Source organism: Periophthalmus magnuspinnatus, chromosome 8, assembly GCF_009829125.3.
Source record: "Periophthalmus magnuspinnatus isolate fPerMag1 chromosome 8, fPerMag1.2.pri, whole genome shotgun sequence".
NCBI classification, from domain to species: Eukaryota; Metazoa; Chordata; class Actinopteri; order Gobiiformes; family Gobiidae; genus Periophthalmus; species Periophthalmus magnuspinnatus.
In genome coordinates, this window is record NC_047133.1 from 24,240,355 (window position 1) to 24,258,397 (window position 18,043).

At 39.4% G+C, this 18,043-nt stretch overlaps 5 protein-coding genes across 7 annotated transcripts in view; 2 read left to right on the forward strand and 3 right to left on the reverse strand.

Annotated features, from left to right (window-relative positions):
* Nucleotides 1-482: 482 nt before the first annotated feature.
* On the reverse strand, nt 483-3,107 carry asf1ba (anti-silencing function 1Ba histone chaperone). The gene is made up of 4 exons (XM_033970711.2): nt 2,731-3,107; nt 2,264-2,379; nt 1,206-1,382; nt 483-1,097 (listed from the first exon to the last, which is right to left on the reverse strand). Exons 1-4 carry the CDS (start codon nt 2,837-2,839, stop codon nt 906-908), a joined length of 594 nt encoding a protein of 197 aa, XP_033826602.1. The 5' UTR covers nt 2,840-3,107; the 3' UTR covers nt 483-905.
* An 855-nt stretch (nt 3,108-3,962) lies between these two features.
* Nucleotides 3,963-6,590, forward strand: crb3a (crumbs homolog 3a). Of its 3 annotated transcripts, none has more exons than XM_055223527.1 (5): nt 3,963-4,242; nt 4,446-4,543; nt 4,884-5,040; nt 5,779-5,822; nt 5,894-6,590. In XM_055223527.1, the coding sequence occupies exons 3-5, from the start codon at nt 4,953-4,955 to the stop codon at nt 6,101-6,103; spliced, it is 342 nt and encodes a 113-aa protein (XP_055079502.1). In that variant the 5' UTR covers nt 3,963-4,242; nt 4,446-4,543; nt 4,884-4,952; the 3' UTR covers nt 6,104-6,590. The 3 variants fall into 3 exon arrangements, with proteins under 3 accessions (XP_055079502.1, XP_055079503.1, XP_033826603.1); XM_055223528.1 differs by lacking the exon at nt 3,963-4,242 and adding an exon at nt 4,250-4,361; XM_033970712.2 differs by lacking the exon at nt 3,963-4,242 and having other exon boundaries at nt 4,250-4,543.
* A 302-nt stretch (nt 6,591-6,892) lies between these two features.
* tubb4bl (tubulin, beta 4B class IVb-like) overlaps nt 6,893-18,043 on the reverse strand; it is a 175,424-nt gene continuing 164,273 nt past the window's right edge. Inside the window, exons 2-5 of the mRNA XM_033970706.2 lie at nt 9,689-9,784; nt 8,800-8,908; nt 8,611-8,721; nt 6,893-8,233 (exon numbers count right to left, since the gene is read on the reverse strand). Coding sequence (XP_033826597.1) covers nt 7,176-8,233; nt 8,611-8,721; nt 8,800-8,908; nt 9,689-9,745 — 1,335 coding nt within the window. The 5' untranslated portion in view covers nt 9,746-9,784 and the 3' untranslated portion in view covers nt 6,893-7,175. The remainder of the gene's footprint in view (nt 8,234-8,610; nt 8,722-8,799; nt 8,909-9,688; nt 9,785-18,043) is intronic.
* On the forward strand, nt 12,634-15,782 carry LOC117374547 (nuclear factor 7, brain). Its single transcript, XM_055223524.1, has 6 exons — nt 12,634-13,170; nt 13,371-13,466; nt 13,538-13,766; nt 13,863-13,887; nt 14,471-14,586; nt 14,677-15,782. The coding sequence occupies exons 1-6, from the start codon at nt 12,781-12,783 to the stop codon at nt 15,213-15,215; spliced, it is 1,395 nt and encodes a 464-aa protein (XP_055079499.1). The 5' UTR covers nt 12,634-12,780; the 3' UTR covers nt 15,216-15,782.
* LOC117375372 (psychosine receptor-like) lies at nt 16,498-17,454 on the reverse strand. Its single transcript, XM_033971671.2, has one exon. It carries the CDS (start codon nt 17,452-17,454, stop codon nt 16,498-16,500), a length of 957 nt encoding a protein of 318 aa, XP_033827562.1.

The following is an 18,043-nucleotide window of genomic DNA, read 5'->3' on the forward strand; positions in this document are numbered from 1 at the left end:
CATCCTATTTACTATTGGCTACGAGTCAATATATCTAAGCTCTACATCTTTTGATTGGTTTGTCAAATAAAGCCCACCTCTAAAGTACAGTATCAGTCAGCAAACGATAGTGTTTTTTTTTTTCTATTTTAAATATATCTGTCAAAATCACCCTATTTAAAATCCCACCCTGCTTGATATAGATTATATAATTATATATATATATATATATATATATATATATATATATATTTTTTTTTTTATTTATTTAATGAGTTCACTTCTTTATATAAATCCAGTAGCATAAATAGCCACTGTCTTTTGACAACTATTTAATACTGTAGTAATCTATTTTTCACAAATTATATCATATAAACAAGAAACATTATTAGCAAAACACCATCTATTAGAGGTTTGTTGGAACAGGCTTTGAAAAAATAATTCATTTCATCTTGAATACAAATGTGCTTGTTATTGGAAGTAGAATTGACAGACCTCAAAAATTGAAAAATTGAAATCCAATTTATTATTTAAATCCAGAACGGAAAAACACACACATCAAAAACAGCTGAATACTGTCCTATTGCTTCATAGCTGATATTTATATTGCAACCCCTTTGCACAACAAAAGGAGAATAAAATAAATGCAATCAACATAACATTTTTCTGTCATGTTCCTCTTTAGCTGCATTGTCTGCCCTTACCCAAGAAAAAATACTTGACTCAACCATTGTAGCAAAAGGACTTGTCATCTAGTGCAGCACCTACCACAGCGAGGTATTCATAATCTGAAGTCCGAGTGATTCACAGAAACAAACTAGTGGCAGTTGTAAGGCAAAGGGATGTTTGTAACTTTACACTTAATGTCCATAGGCATTTTAGTAGAATTTGCGGTTGACTTGTCACCTTAAACGCAGATGCCACTTTTACATGCAGTCCATGGAGTTATCAGGAAGTATTCCCATGGGTGGTGCCTTTCCTGGGAGACAGGACGGTGGAAGCATGGAGTTTGATGATGGATCAACATTTTCACAGTCTTCCATTCGCTCTGCAGTGCCCTCCCAGTTTATGTGAAATCTTGTAACGCGTGGGTTTGAAGCCAAAATATTTCTCTGGAGCTTTGGGATAAACATAAATACATTTATATTATAACACAACTGTGTAGCTGGAGAGTAATTTGAAAACACTGTTATTAATCTCTCAATAAAAATATAATTTACACTGACCTGTGTGTAGTCTGGTTTGATTGGTGGATTTTCTCGAAGCTCAGGGTCGGTATATTCATTGTTTACATAATAACCGATGCGGATAAACTCTTGTCCACGGTAAGTGCAGGTGATGAGGACCACAGTGACACCGACTGCATCACTCTCAGGGATTAATCCGGTAATTGGAGCATCAGCCTGTTGTCAGAAGAAACATAAATGTACATTAAAAGAACCAAAACAACTATCTTTGTGATATAAATACACATTCTTTTATAAAGAACAACATCTGGGTCAACTGTGTGTGTCTCTATGTGTGTATATTATATATGTGCAATTTATTCTCCTTGTCTATAAATTCATTAGTTTAACAGAGAATGGATTTTCCTTTCCCATATAAAATAGCTGTAATGTGCTAAAAGGGACTGCAAAAAGACATTATTTGAAACATTTTTCTTCAAATGTATTTCATGAAAGGTTCTGACTAGCCATCACAGATGTTAACATATTTCATACAGAAATACATTGTAAACACCAATTTCACTCTTAAAAGTCCTATATTCGGCCAAATTGACTCTTGCTAGCTTTAAGCCATGTTATGCAATGCTGTTACCTCCTCAAAAGCATACCTTGAGTTGTTTTGTTTCATTGACACATGTTTGAGTAACACTTTATTATTAATCTGTCTACTTTTCCAAAGCTCAAAATGCTCTGTTCCACCTTGTGATGCCATGAAGTGGTAGTTTTCAAGTTAACAGCTCCTTTTACCTTTAGTTCAATAGAGATTGGCAATTCCAGGGCTGAAACTATCTAAATGATTCTAGTGACGGTGTATTGAGTTTAAAAACTCAGTGGAGAATATCCTTTATTACCACATGACATCACAAGATGGCAATGTGTTTTCTGTTTGATAAAAGAACTCAGCCTAAACATGTATGATTTGTGTGTTATACATGTGCGAATGAAAGAAAACACAACTCCAGGTCTGTTTGTGATGAGGATTCAACATTGTAACATAAATCAGAAAACAGCATAATATGGAACCTTTAAACTTGACATAAAAAAGATTTCATAAATACCTGAAAAACAAACATATGCCTCCCAGCGGGGACAGGGCCAACCAGCACTGAATCAAGCACCTGGTCATACTCTTCACTCTCTGCTGAACCAACATAGATTATCTTCCATTCCAGATCTGTAAAACAAAAGCAAGTACATAACATTAACTACCTATAAATACGGGTAATAACACTTCGAAGAGATAAATTACCAAGTCCACGTAACCAAAATGTTATTAGGCGTCACATTTTGCTTTTGTAATATTATACCACGTGACATAAGATATAAAGACAAATAATCAAATAACATAAGAGCCTTGTAGCCCCTAACCCACAAGATATCATTCTCAGACTTTTGCTGTAGACGTGCATAGTGGGCACTGGAATATACAGATACGCTATTTTAAGACGTTAACAGTCGTAAAGTTAGCATAGATCCCTCTTGTTAGCAGTTAGCATTAAAATAACCATGACTAGCGGTAATGTACCTTCTGGAAGATCCTCCATACACTCAAAGGTTATTTCAAACTGGAATGGGTTTCCAAATGGACTCGGGTTATCCAAGACGGCCACATTTAACACTTGGACCTTCGCCATTGTCTTTGGAGCGGTAAAAAGTAGTGGCTAGCTTAATCCAAAACAAATCCAACACCTGATCCACGGGGATAGTTTTAAAAGCAATACTCCAGCACAATAAACGACATTAAGCCTATAACCACATATAGATTGAGTTAGTGTAAATATTCAAATTACACAATAGTTCTGAACAAGTAAATAACGCACCAAAATCACACAATTTTAAACATAAAGCTGTGGTGTGTATTTGTCTACTCTCCCGCCGCTTTGACAGTTCTACCCATGTTCCACCGCGCCAACGTCGTGCCGTGCGTCTGACGTAGACGCGTGCGTAAAAAAAAGATTTCTGTCGCTCTCCAGTGGTAGTGTTCAAAACTGCAGATAAGAACAATGCAGCTTTTTGCGCGTTAATGTTATCTGTAATTACAGCAAATGAAAGGATCTTTTTGCTTGAATGTTGCATAGGTCTTGTCTAATCTCTGCTCTTTTTAACGATTGTTTAACGATTTCACAGCAAAATGTATCACTATAAGATCATGTATTCTTTTTTATTCTAAGTGGCCATATTATCACCATAGATAGGCTATTCAATTTACAAAACAAATGCACAATAGTCTGTAGGCTGCTGAAATCGGTAAGCCAGGTCTGATGTGTGGAAAAACTTGACCTCTCTCAGTGGAGATGTACAATTTTAAAGCTATTCTGTGAAGCATTTCAAGCAAAGCAGTTACATTTATGGGGACCATGGAAGTGGCGGATCTTACACCAGAATAATAGTGCTCTTTTAAGTTACCTAAACCTATTGGACCTATTTTTAAATCTTAGCCCGATAGGTTAGGCCTATAGAGGCTGTTTTGTCTTCAGTTTACAAAGCTCAGTGGGTGGTTTAATTCACATTTCCATCTGCTGAGACCATGAAAACTTCAGACCAATAATTATACCTGCAAGCACCTAATATTTTCTGTTCCCTTTGGGCTTAGGGACGGATTATAGCTAGTGAACCAGCTGGCAGTAAAATTCATCCTTCAAAAATGTTAGGAATGTTGATATCCTCTCTCATATTTGGACCACTGAAACCTGTTGGGGGCGCTGTTATAGCCTGTACCCCTGCTGTATGGTTTGTACCAGTGAGCAGCAGGTTGCTAGGTAAACGCTCTTTAGGGAGAGGAGTCAAACAGAAAGTGTGAGTAAGACAGTTGGCTGGAATAGGTCTCCATATCTTCTGCTGTTCTTGCATTTAATAGACAAACATTCAGTTCTTTTAGTGACATCAGGCATGAGTCATAATTCAGTACATTGCAGCTTGTTTGATAAGTTTTCAAGAGCACCAAAGGAGTTTGATCTGCCTGACTGAACCTACCACTCCTTATACAAAGGAGCTTCTGTCTCTGTCTGCTCGGCTGCAGGTAGATCACCGCGCTCAGGTAACACGAAACTGCGTCACGTGACCAATGGCGTTTGTAGAGTAGGCTATTTTGAAAAAAAAAAAAAAAGTTTTACATCTTATACCAACGGGTACTAGAGCAGCTGAGGATGTAGTCAGGTGCGCAGTGATCCCTTCAATTCCCCTTTCACGAGGAATTCAACTTGAGATGTGTTTTTTCCTTTTTTGCGTTATTCATTTTAGCTGGCGGAGGTGAAGCGGAAGCGACATGGTTGTTCTGGAATCAGCCTGTTGGACGTTTCCCTTTTTTTGCTGAAACATCAGCGCTCAAGGGCTAAAAGGTGAGTGCACCTGTTGCATTGTGGAATATTTTAAAATCTTATGTTTCTTTATAATAGAGGGGTTATAACGTGTAAGTGTCAGGCAATAAACTAAGATAATAAAGGTTTATATTGGAATTTTGTATAATTTATATTAGGAATTCAGACTGTATAAGTTTGTTATGAGATAAACAGAGGGTGGCCTTGCTTGGCTACTTTGGCGATTCAACATCAGTCTTATTAAGTCTGACTCACAATAAAACCTCTAGATTTCTACTACTGATAGTTTTTTATATTTTATTTTCATGAATCGCTATAAATGCATTCAACATTCAAGTAGTGGTTGTTTGTTGAATTTTAGATGCGCCCAAGCTGATGCCTTCCCAGTGCCTCTGTGCCCCTCCTTGTGCCTCTGTGGTGGCCGGTAGAGATGGCAGTGTGTCCGGATGTGCTGCCCATACTGAGACTTGTGGTCGGTAGTGTAATGCTGCTGCTGCTCAACAGTAATGCAGTGTGGGGTGAGTCACAAGCCATTTATCCACTTTTATTCTAGGTGTCTAACCACGGCCACACTCACACGCACCACTGGACCCACTGATGAGAAGTAAAAAGATCACATGGCATTCCTGAAAGAGATACATGCTGGGACCTGTTAGACTCAAAAGAACAATTTGTATTGTAAGAGTGTTATCACAAATTACATTTAGAATATTAAACAATGGATTAGCCATTCTCTAACTCACTCCAGTCTATGGCCCCTGTAGTTGTTATCAAGTTGTACTTTTGCCCTTGGATAGTTTACTGTGGTACAAGTAAATCATTCACTCCTGACTGTGTGGTTTTAGTTTAATCAATAGCTCCCAAAATCTAGAAAGGCAAAGCTAAACAAAACCCTAAACATAGAATTTATTTGTTTTATTCATTTAGTTCATTCAGTTAAAAGCATAAGCTATTTGCCTTTCAGATAAGTGAGCTCCTGAGTCAGCACTCCTGAGCTACTTTGTTGCTTTGTTATCACATGGGTGCTCAGTTTTGATTTTGCAGTATGACAACAGTAAGTATTGCGCACTTAACATATAGTAGACACAGGAAATAGATAAACAAAAGACGTTCTAGTGAAGGTGTAAATGTTTTTGTTTTTTTCCCTTTGCATCATTAATCTTATCGAATAAGTCTTTCAACATTTAGGCCAAGTAAGAAATTAGTTCGAGTACCACCAGATTGAAACCAGATCTATAACAGGACATTTCTTACAGGAAATTACACCCTGGTTAAATCTGAAACCCACTCAAATAACACTGTAAGTACATCTTTCACTTTTTCGTCTATATTATTTGATGGCTTATACTAAAGTGCTTGTTGCTCTTTTAGGGGCCCAACATAGCAGCCATTGTAGCCCCAACTGTGACCTTGGGAGTTCTTGCCATAGTTCTGGGTGTTGTAGGATGGTTGTTCTGTGTGTTGAAGAAGAAGAGGCAGACTGAAGGTACTTACAGGCCCAGTGCAGAGGAGCAGTCTGGGGCCAAAGGTGTAGTAGCTCCGGACACACTGAAGCTACCCAAAGAGGAGAGACTCATTTGACATTTCATTGGACACAACAGGTTTAGATCCTCTAGAAAAGACTCCAAAAGACTCAGTGGTTTCAGAAAGTGCCTTTGTGAGCCAGCTGAAGAAGAGGTATTTCTGTTTCATCTCATTTCAAGGTCTAAACGTGCCTGGACATTTGAACAAACAAGCAAGTCAAGATATGAATTAAGATGTTTTTGGTACAAATGAACACATTTCAGTATTTTGTTAGCTAGATGTGATTTATTTTTTCTCTATGTTTACAATGTCCCTGTACCTGTTTCTCTGCTTTAAGGACTCCTTGCTATATAATTACCTCACTTTCTTGAATAATTTACTACTGAGTCTAATGCATCGTATGATGTAAAATGTTGATTGTAGATATGGACTTCATTTAAAATGAGGACACACTGAATAATTGAAGACAAGCAATTGTTTACACTTCAAGTATTGTTTCCACACATTTCTATTTGATAAGGTTATTTATCTGATTAGCTCTGCAGTGCCTATGCATTATCTAATCAAATAAAAATGTACATGTTAAATTTATTTATGCTTTATTTTAAATAAACAGAAATTATGAAAATATGTTTAATCTATTCAGGACTATATTTAGGTTTCATACATGCATGTTTGCCTCCCTTTTATCCCGATACAACAATGAAATATGTATAGGCTTTTTACCACTAAACACTATGAGGATAATTAAATAACGAATAGCATATCCATTGTAATTAATGATTTGATCATATAATACAGTATATTGCAATAACTATTAGTACAAAAAGACACAAAAAACACAAAGGCCTTAAAATCAGATTTAATGTTTTTCCAGTAACAAGGCTTCACAGTTAAAATCACTTGCTTTTTTATTTGGCAAGGTAATGGGCAAGGAATGTCAATGATCAATGCATTCACAACATACAAACACTACCAGATTACACTAACGTCTAACACTAGAGCAATAGTGATCTAGATGCTTCTCTCAGTGTGCGATGGACCACTCCATTTCATGATGACGGGGGGAATGAAGTTGGAGAGCGGAGGGGGCATAATGAGATGTGGCAGCGGGGCTTCGATAATAAACTTAGGCGACCTCTTCCTCTCCTTCCTCCTCAAACTCACCCTCCTCAGCAGTGGCGTCCTGGTACTGCTGATATTCGGACACCAAGTCGTTCATGTTGCTCTCAGCCTCAGTGAACTCCATCTCATCCATGCCTTCACCTGTGTACCAGTGGAGAAAAGCCTTACGACGGAACATTGCTGTGAACTGCTCAGAGATGCGCTTGAACAGCTCCTGGATGGCTGTGCTGTTGCCAATGAAAGTTGCTGCCATTTTGAGGCCACGTGGGGGGATGTCGCACACGGCAGTCTTCACATTATTTGGGATCCACTCCACGAAGTAGCTGCTGTTCTTGTTCTGTACATTTAACATTTGCTCATCGACTTCTTTCATAGACATGCGCCCACGGAAAACTGCCGCCACGGTGAGGTAGCGACCGTGGCGTGGGTCGCAAGCCGCCATCATGTTTTTGGCGTCAAACATTTGCTGGGTGAGCTCAGGCACGGAGAGGGAGCGGTACTGCTGGCTCCCCCTGCTGGTCAAAGGAGCAAATCCAGGCATGAAGAAGTGTAGACGTGGGAAGGGCACCATGTTGACAGCGAGCTTACGGAGATCAGCGTTCAGTTGCCCCGGGAAACGCAGGCAGGTGGTGACCCCACTCATCGTGGCCGACACCAAGTGGTTCAGATCTCCGTAGGTGGGGGTGGTGAGTTTGAGTGTACGGAAGCAAATGTCATACAGAGCTTCATTGTCAATGCAGTAGGTTTCATCCGTGTTTTCAACCAACTGGTGCACAGAGAGGGTAGCGTTGTAGGGCTCCACCACTGTGTCAGACACTTTGGGAGAAGGCACTACACTGAAGGTGTTCATGATGCGATCAGGGTACTCCTCACGGATCTTGCTGATGAGGAGAGTACCCATACCCGACCCGGTGCCTCCGCCCAGAGAGTGGGTCAGCTGGAAACCCTGCAGGCAGTCGCAGCTCTCTGCCTCCTTCCTCACCACATCCAGGACTGAGTCTACCAGCTCAGCTCCTTCAGTGTAATGCCCCTTGGCCCAGTTGTTACCAGCACCACTCTGACCTGGTTAACAAGAATGATACGATGGAGTTAGTGAGCAGAAAAATATGTTTGATCATCATATTGTTTTCTTTCAATTTATCCTTTATGGTGATTTGCCACCAGAACTGTGTTGTGACTGGAGTGGGGAAATGCCTTGGTCACAATAAGAGTCAGAGCAAGATTTGAAGCAGTAACTCTACAAATGGAGGGTGAACTCTGAACCCATTGCACCACTGTAGCCAACAAAAGTGATTTGCAAATTAAATATTTCTGTATTAGACTTATGTATTTTCATTTTTTCATCTATTCTGCATTTTTTTGTAGGATCTGTCAAGGTGCCAGTGAACTGTATAGAATTCTAGTAAACATTCTATTATGCATATCTTTATTCTACTTACCAAAAACAAAGTTATCAGGTCTGAAGATCTGCCCAAATGGACCAGACCTGACTGAGTCCATTGTACCAGGCTCCAGATCGACCAAGATGGCACGGGGCACATACTTCCCACCTGAGAAAAAAAACAGTGTGAAAATCATATGTATTCAGTGAGCAGTGAAATGATGGGGGATGGTCCATGGCCTTTCACCTGAGGCCTCGTTGTAGTAGACACTGATCCGGTCTAGCTGCAGATCACTGTCGCCATGGTAAGTACCAGTAGGATCGATACCATGTTCATCACTAATTACCTCCCAGAACTGAAGAAGAGCAAAAAGGTGTAGTTCAATACATGTTATTACAGTGGCCTTACCCAAAAGACCAGCATCTGGCACAATCACAATAGCCTATTTTTATCCAGGCAAAGCTATTTAATCCCTGGGTTAAATTTTGGGTGTAAATGGACTCTATTAGACTGAAACACATGTCAGGATTAAGCAGATGGCAATAGTCTGAAAGGTGAACGAGTGCATTCTAGATAGACGTGTTTGAACTGTTGATATGAAAACACAATCAGGTTATATCATGAATAAAAAATGTGTAGCGTAATGATGCAAAATCTCTATGCAAAATGGGTGTGTAAGGCGTCTTTAATGGAAATAGGTCACACGGCAAATGTGGGGGAGGGGAGACACTATCCCTTGGTCACAGTAAGGCAGTATTTTCATTCATTCTTTCGAAGCCTATGTCGTATTCTCACTCTGCAATGAGCAATGGGCTATATTAAATATATACATAAACTTTTTCACGACTAGGTGATGTTGCACTTTTTTGATAGTTACGTAACTATGCAAATGAACTGCGCTGTGATGTTGTGCATTTAAAACATGCTCCTTTGAATCCTATGTTGAAAAGAATAAATAAAAGTTACGAAGCGTTTATGCATGCATTTTCTGCGTCATTGACTCCATCTTAGCTCCTTTCAGCAAAATACAAAAATCTTGATGGGTTACACGACTTTCTCATAAAAGCCGATACAGGCCTCCGCATAATTTTACCTTTTACAAACTTCACAAAATGCACACAAAAACATGAAATACCTTGGCTCCGATCTGGTTTCCGCACTGGCCGGCTTGCAAATGCACAATCTCGCGCATTTTGGACGCAGATACGGGCGAGCGAGGAGGACGGAGAGGCTAGAGTAGCTGGAGATGGGGGATGAGAGACTCACAGGGTGATGGCTTCTCCTTGCCGTGGATGGGTCCCGGATTTGGTTGCACCGCCTCCCGCTCCGTTTACTTGGCTGAAGCGGTGGCGCTACTTGACGTCATCGCCATGGCAACCACAGAGCGGAGGAGAGAGAGGGGAGGGGCCAGGGGATGGGTGTGTGGGGCAGTGTGGGAAGAAACTGAATGTAGCCTATAGAAAATATGTATATGCCAAATCTGTATTTTAATAAAATTCAGTAGTATCACGTTTTAAAGAGACCACGCCTCCCGCTTCATGTTGCTTTTAATCCAACTGGAATATGACGACAAAATTCGCTGATTCGTGAATCCACACAGCTGGTCTAGCTTAGTTGTTTATGCATAAAACTACGTGAATATGAGGCGGATTTTCAAAAATAAAAAATGACTAAATGCCTGGCGTGTCCCAGTCTTTGATTCCTCACTGTATGCTGGTAAAGACAGGCCGCATTCAGAGCGCGCACGGTGCAGGCGCCTGTTCCTCTCCTGCTCTGTGCTGTGCCACAGGGCCTAGGTCATACATAGTAGTGCTGCTCGGTTTGTAGACTCGTTTGAAATGGCATACGAACACACCCGAAACAGTGAAAAAGCTTTTAGGAGTGTGGGACTAGCAGCCTGGATAATGTAGGAACCAACCTGACACAACGTGAACCTGCTCTGGACATGTTCAGGTAGGAACCGGACTGACTTGTTTTTTTCATGCTGGAGCATCACTTTTACAATCACAATGTTTTTCAATTACCTGGATCCACCATAAACCACTCCATAGCACTCCTCTGGACTGGGCTCCTCCGAAGCAGAAACAAATGTCCTGCTCACACCACCTGGACGTGGAACAGGCATCTGAGGCAGCGTCTGCGTCTCACATGACCAACTCAGAGTTTTAATAAAAAATAAATTCTTCTGCAAAAGAAAGTATTCAGAAGTGTTTATGTGCCAGCAGTTATTCAAACACATGGATCATGTAACCCAAGTAAATAATTTGTTATTTAGGCTGATCATTAAAGGCTGATTAATTCCTGAAAGTGCACCAAGGTCCGGACTTAGAACTTACAAAGTGTTCTATTATATTTGTTCGTTCATACTTCCGGAAATGTAAACTATGGGACTTTCCCTGGCTCTGTTTCTACTGTCGTCTTGACAACGGGAGCGCGGCATGACTGAGATGATAATATGTTATATGCAGCAGTGATGGCTAAAACAGCAAAATATTTCGTTTTTATTGTGTGGTGACTATCATTTTTATTAAACTGCACTTTACTGCTTAAAGAAAGTTCGTATAAGTTGGCACCAAAGGTTCAGGATATGCTTATTGTGCTGACTTTCCACAATAAAGCAGAGGATCGGTCGGACCTGACCCACCCGCACCCACTGTGTCTGATCCACCCGCTGATTACAGTCTACACTCATCACAGGAGAGTAACTAGAATCTGTACCTATACATTATAACTTATATTGTGCCCTGCACACAGGGGCAGGGTGCTCCTCACGTCATTATTGGGGCACAGCTGATAAATACTGGGGCACGTGCCCCTGTAAAGAGTTTAGTGACGTCCCTGCTGTTGATGGCATGACCTTTCCCACCCGTAGTAGCAGTAGCCTAACAGTAGTAGTAGTAGTAGTAGTAGTAGTAGTAGTAGTAGTAGTAGTAATAGTAGTAGTAGTAGTAGTAGTAGTAGTAATAGTAGTAGTAGTAGTAGTAATAGTAGTAGTAGTAGTAGTAGTAGTAGTAGTAGTAGTAGTAGTAGTAATAGTAGTAGTAGTAGTAGTAGTAGTAGTAGTAGTAGTAGTAGTAATAGTAGTAGTAGTAGTAGTAGTAGTAGTAGTAGTAGTAGTAGTAGTAGTAGTGCCTCTAGGAGTTGGACTACTGCTCGTGCGAAAATGGCAAGGCCGCATCACCAGTGGTAAGTTGAGCCCATGAGGGAACACTGAAGTCACTGCATCAGCTGTTCTGCTCATAGCATCGTGAATAAGAGGTGGACTGTCCAAAAAAAAAAAAAAAAAAAAGCTTCAGTTGTGTAGAACATATTTATGGACTCCACCTGGGCCCTATCTGTATTTATTCATTAAACTATTACTACATGGTTACTACTATTCAGTCATTGTTTAGTGATGGTTAATTTAATAATTAGTTAGTTAATTACCTTAAATTTACTGTGGCATCAGATAGACATTTGGAATGTGCTGCTGATAAGTGGGCCGTGTCTCCTCAGCAAAAATCAGATCTAGACTCCTGACTTTTCTATATTTATCTTCTTCACGCCCACTTTTGTGCAGCTGTTTTTTAGCAACTGCTATTTGAGCTATTTCTGTTTTCCAAATGTGTAATGTGTGTATGACTAAGAAAAATCGCGCACACACACACACACACACACACACATTATGTCAGATCTTTTGGGTTACAGAATCATTGAATCACCAACTTGCTAGAATCACTGCACACCCACATATATTACACTTTGTAATCTATGTGTTTATTATAATTATTTGTGTAAGGTATTTAGGTTAGGCAAGCGGGTAACTGTCGTAAACGTGTTTTACTGGTTTGGAGGATCAACAGAGAAGAGAGCATACATCTACCATATCGTCCTTGATTAACTAATACTACATTTTAAATTCAATTTCAGATCACAAAATACATTTTTAGTTTAGGTGATATAGTTTGAGTTATGCATCCTTGTGTCTATCCTGACTGATTGCATTCCAAACATGCTGCAAGGTTACAACAGGTTTAAAGTTATCTAGCAACTGGCCAATGGGCTTTGATTTCCTGTTTCCCAGTCTGGGCTCATGTGCTGTTTGTCACAGTTCTGCATGTGTTACTCCCATGTAAGACATGCTCAGGGACACCAGCACTTTATTACAGAAACAATAGGGAAGCTGTGAGCAAACTGCGTAGATGAATGAGGGATAAGACTTAACATTTGTTTGTTTGGTTTTGGATCATGTCACTTCCAGAGGAGGACCTAACTTGCCCGGTATGCTGCGACATCTTCACTGACCCTGTGCTGTTGTCATGCAGCCACAGCTTCTGCAGGACCTGCCTCAAACGCTGCTGGGACACGGGCATGCGAGAATGCCCCGTGTGCCGCAAGAAGGCACCCAAAACTTGCCCTCCATCCAACCTGGCTTTAAAGAACGTCTGTGAAGCGGTAGTTGAAGCAAAGAGGAATTCTATAGTGGTGGAAGATCTGACCATTTGCTGTTTGCATGGGGAGAAATTGAAACTATTTTGCACAGTGGACAAACAACCTATTTGTGTTGTCTGCCAGTCTTCAAAAATTCACAAAACCCATGATTGTTCGCCCATAGAAGAAGCAGTACTGGATTGTAAGGTAAGAAGTATTAAAATAACAAGTGCACTGAGAAAAAAAAAATTTAACTGTTCTGTTAGGTAACACCTAAACGTAGAATGCTGCTCCACTAGTCTACCAATGTATCCACTCCTCTCTCTAAGTAATGCTAAAACTTCACTGGGTTATGGTTTGTTATTACCTTATTGCTGTGGGGGTTTTTTTGTTGTTTTTTTTGCCAGGACGAACTTTCTATCTCCCTTAAAAGTCTACAAGACAAACTGGAAGAGCTCAAACGAATACATAGGACATCTGCAGACTTGTTTACACACATTAAGGTGACAACTGATCTAACCAGCTTCCATGAAACTAAAAATAATTTACTTCAGTTATCTATTTATTATTCTAGAGTCAGTCCATGGATGCCCAAAAAGTTATTAAAAATCAATTTGAGGAACTGCACCAAATCCTAAAACAGGAAGAAAGTGCCAGATTAGTCGCTGTCAAAAAAGAGGAACAAGAAAAAATCGCAAGAATGAAAGACAGAACTCGAGAGCTGTCAGCTGAAGTGCTCTGTCTCGCCGAAACAATAGCCATGATACAGAAGGAACTGAAAGAAGAGGATATGGTTTTGCTAAAGTTAAGTATGCAAACGTTAATTTAAGTAGTTCTTTAAAAAATGTTGGCAATTGCCGCACAATTTCACTCATCCGAAGTCGACCTGTTTTGTTTTCAGAATTTTAAAGAGACTCATGACAGGTAAGGAATGGTCATTCTTATTCAACATGTGTGTGCATAACTGTGATGGTACCTCAGTAGTATATAGGCTATAATTATACAAAGTAGAAGTGTATTTGGGTGACAGTAGCTCGCTTGATAGAGTGTTTGTTCACTAATCCAAAAGGTCCACAGATGGGTTCTGTGATGTACAGAGCCTTGAAGGTGGAAAAGTGCTATATAAAAATGTGACTAGTTTGACCAATGTTACTGTTTGAGTTTACAGAACTAAATTAACTACAGTAAAAGTTTATATTAACAACATATAACATGTCTATTTCAACATTAATTATGTCTTTTATATATCAAAGTAACAGAATCATTGTGGTTATTGTACAGTTATAAAGTTATGCTGACTTATTTACTCAAGTATAAGTACCTATCCAGAAAAGTTTTAATATTTATTTACCATACCTCTGCAGTTTATGTGTAATAACAGAACCAAAAATGTAATTACAAAATCTTCTTGAGTAAAGGTATCATACAATTTACAGTTATTACTACTAATATGTTCATTTTATTATGTCTGAAGTTTCTAATCAAACATTTTCCTTTGTCTCAACAGGAGCAAAAGTATACCCCTGGGTTCAGACATGACGGGCGCTCTCATAGACGTGACCAAGCATTTGTGTAACCTCAAATACAGAGTGTGGGAGAAAATGCTGGACCACATAGATTATAGTGAGTAGCAGTCTTGACTTTGACTTTCATTGTCTTATGCACTTAAACGACTCATTCCTTTGGTGTATCTGGCTTCCTGTGTTTTTTCAGCCCCGGTGACATTGGACCCAAATACTGCCCACCCTTGCCTCATCCTGTCTGACGACCTCACTTCCCTGCACTACTCGCGCCAGGCCCTCTCCTGCCCAGACAACCCTGAACGCTTCCACATGAGCGCAGAGGTGGTGGGCATGTCCTCGCTGGGATCAGGAAGTCACCATTGGACCGTGGAGACAGAATCTAATCAGGACTGGCTTCTGGGAGTGGCGTCTTTGTCCGTACCGAGGAATTGTGAGGTCTTAGCACGCCCTGAGAATGGATTTTGGACGTTGTGTTTCAGGGATGGAGAGTTTCTGGCTATGACCACTCCCCCAGCCTCCTTGACGCTATCCAAAATTCCAAAGCAAATCAAAGTGGAAGTAGACTACAATAAGGGGATGGTGTCTTTTTATGATGCTGCAGACGATACATGCATATATACTTTTATACACACTTTCAAAGAGTCATTGCTTCCATATTTTTACACTCAAAGCAGTCACCCTTTGAGGATAATGCCACAGAAGGTACTTGTCACAATGTTACGCCATTGATCAATTTGTTTATTATTATGCAACTAATCATGCTTAATCTAATGCCGTGAGGTGGTGAAATGTACAATTCGGCAGCTGCAGTTATGTTTTAAGCCAAGGCAATAAAAACAAAGTGTGGCCATATCAATGAAACATGAATGAAGAGTGAGCATGTATGAGCATGATAATGACCTCTTAAAAATAATACATTTGTATATCAGCAAATATTTACAATTTTTACTGTATGTCAAATGGATTTATGCTCTATATGAGCCTATTGCACTGGTTTTATGAACTGCACAAGCCATATGTTCATGGATATATCAGGGTTTTAAACTGTACTTTCACTTAATTATGAATTAGTTATTATAGTAAAGTACAAAACTGTGTCTATTTTTACATTGACTTTAGCTCAAAGTCAACAAATGTCTTTACTTTGGACAGAAGCCTTTTTAGACCTGATAGAAGAGCACAAATGATCCATCCACAAACAAGATGAGAAAATGAAAAGAAAATGCTGTAGTGACATGTGTGCACATGATGGCGCCAAAGTTCAGAAAATAAAGACATCCTCACCATGAGACCATGCGCATGTGTGACTGCATTGATCTGAGTTTATTTCTTGAGTTTTAACCAGAAAATTAAAAACAAAAGAACAAACGAAACAATACAATGTAACAGATATTATAATGCATATTTAATCAAGTGATAATAATGTAAATGAGTGCTACATTATACAAGTTTAGTGTCTATGGTACAATCAATACCTAATTTCATCGAAGAAGCTAAGCAAGGTTGGGACTGGTTAGTACAGTGGGATAGCAGTGACTCTAGTGCAAGTCACATCACTCACATTGCCTAGTATGATGTGTGAGTAATAGATTTGTGGTGGATGTGGGGCTGATTACACAGACTGGCTGCCTTGCTTCTGCCAGTCTACCCTGGGGCAGCTGTGACTACAATAGAAGCTTACCACCACTGAATATGGAATGAATAATTCTCAAAATCAGAAATGCAATTTTGAGTCAGTCGAAAATTGCCATATCAAACATATTATTATTATTATTATTATTATTATTATTATTATTATTATTATTATTATTATTATTATTATTATTATTATTATTATTATTTATTTATTTATTTATTTTTATTTTTTTTAGCACAGCATCTTTATTCTGGATACTGTTTTAAAGATGTGGCAACTTTGAGCCACTAGAGTCACATCGCAAAATACATATTCAGAATTTTCATCATGTGGTCAAATATAATGCACGCTTATGCTAAAAGTTAAAGTGATGCTCTATGCTGGATTGTTTTGTGTCTTTGGGGTTTCACTATTTCTAGGTTCACAACAGGAGCAGAACCTCTTCACCCAGTTGTCAGGTAGAAAAGGCACTTTTTCCAGGCGTGATAAGTAAACCAGGGGCTGTATTGTACTGCTAATGTTGAGAAAGGCAAATCCCACTGGCTGCACATAACAACGGAAAACATCTGGAGTGTAGTAATCTTCAAATGGGAACAAAGCCACAGGGGGAAGATAGTTACAAATGATAATGCATAAAATCGAAAGGACTATTTTAAAGGCTCTTTTTTTCATTGGATGCATGTCGTCTTTTCCTGCGCCACGTGATTTCCTCAAGGCGCGAAGAATGCATGCGTTACACAAGACCATCCAAGTAAAAGTGGCTAATATTTCACCTGTGAATACCTTTTCGAAATTAGGCAAGCCGCCAACTGTTTTAGCAGCTGAGTAGGCAAAGGTTAACAAAAACACAATTACAGTAAGAATAGCCCTGTACATAACTGGTTTTAGTTGACCGAAAAAAACAGGAAAGACAACAGCCAGAAAGCGATCTAGACAAATGCAAGACAGAAAAAGTGGCCCACTAGTGTCCTTTACACCGTAGGCAAACTTGATAGACGACCATACTCCTTTACTATGCCAAAGGTAGAAGTTAAGGAAACTTATAGGAGGGACTATGCCAAAATACGCATCCATAAAAGCGAGACAACCCAGAAAGATGTCAGATGTGGAGGGCTCTTTGCGGTTTTGAATGAGAACACAGATGACCAAGATGTTAGCAGGGATTCCTATAACAACATTGAAAACTTGGAGCGTGAGATCAAACAGGATGCCCTCCACTTGGTGCTCGCAGCCCTCAAACACATTGAATCGTTTGGTGATGGTGGTGTTAAGGTCAGAGGAGGCGTTCATAATCCAGATGGTGGAGTTGGAGAGAGAAAGATTTGAAGCCATGTTTTTCTGTAGACAGACAAAAATACAGAATTTAAACTGTAAATATGTTTTAAAACTGAAGAGTTCAAAGCGAGGAAAGTGGTTATCGATTTTTTTTTTTTTTTTTTTGCCACTTGACTGAAATAAATTTGCTCGTTCTTGATTTAGGTTTAACATGAAGAAATACTGGAAAGGGGCACTTTTTTTAAATCAATAAAACTTTCAATTAGGACTCAAGGCCAAAAAGGGTTACACTGAGGAGTACAATGAGTGGTGTTTTATGAACAGTTTCAGGTTTGCAACTTTACAATTATTTTTTTTTATAAATTTAGCTCTTTCCCCTTGAAACATCAGTGCTTTACCTGAAACTAATGACATGTACATAATGTTACTGTGTGCAATGCTCTCCTGATCCAATCAATATTATACAAATTGCTACAGTTTTGATATGTCATAATAGATAATACTGATGCTTAAAGGTGCACTATGTAATGTTTCTGGTGGAGAGTCCGCCACCTCTTGTCTCCATGGAGATATTATTGCTTTGCCTGAAATGTTCAAAAATATAGCTTGACTGTGATATATAGTATTTATTTGCTCAAAATGTCCA

Coding starts and splice junctions, on each gene's coding strand:
- asf1ba (XM_033970711.2), bottom strand. CDS start 2,839: ATGGCGAAGGTCCAAGTGTTAAATGTGGCCGTCTTGGATAACCCGAGT. Junction 2,380..2,730: donor TATGGAGGATCTTCCAGAAG/GTACATTACCGC, acceptor TTTGTTTTACAG/ATCTGGAATGGAAGATAATC. Junction 1,098..1,205: donor TCAAACCAGACTACACACAG/GTCAGTGTAAAT, acceptor TTTATCCCAAAG/CTCCAGAGAAATATTTTGGC.
- crb3a (XM_055223527.1), top strand. CDS start 4,953: ATGGCAGTGTGTCCGGATGTGCTGCCCATACTGAGACTTGTGGTCGGT. Junction 5,041..5,778: donor CAACAGTAATGCAGTGTGGG/GTGAGTCACAAG, acceptor CATTTCTTACAG/GAAATTACACCCTGGTTAAA. Junction 5,823..5,893: donor AAACCCACTCAAATAACACT/GTAAGTACATCT, acceptor TTGCTCTTTTAG/GGGCCCAACATAGCAGCCAT.
- LOC117374547 (XM_055223524.1), top strand. CDS start 12,781: ATGTCACTTCCAGAGGAGGACCTAACTTGCCCGGTATGCTGCGACATC. Junction 13,767..13,862: donor AGAGGATATGGTTTTGCTAA/AGTTAAGTATGC, acceptor TGTTTTGTTTTC/AGAATTTTAAAGAGACTCAT. Junction 14,587..14,676: donor GCTGGACCACATAGATTATA/GTGAGTAGCAGT, acceptor GTGTTTTTTCAG/CCCCGGTGACATTGGACCCA.
- LOC117375372 (XM_033971671.2), bottom strand. CDS start 17,454: ATGGCTTCAAATCTTTCTCTCTCCAACTCCACCATCTGGATTATGAAC.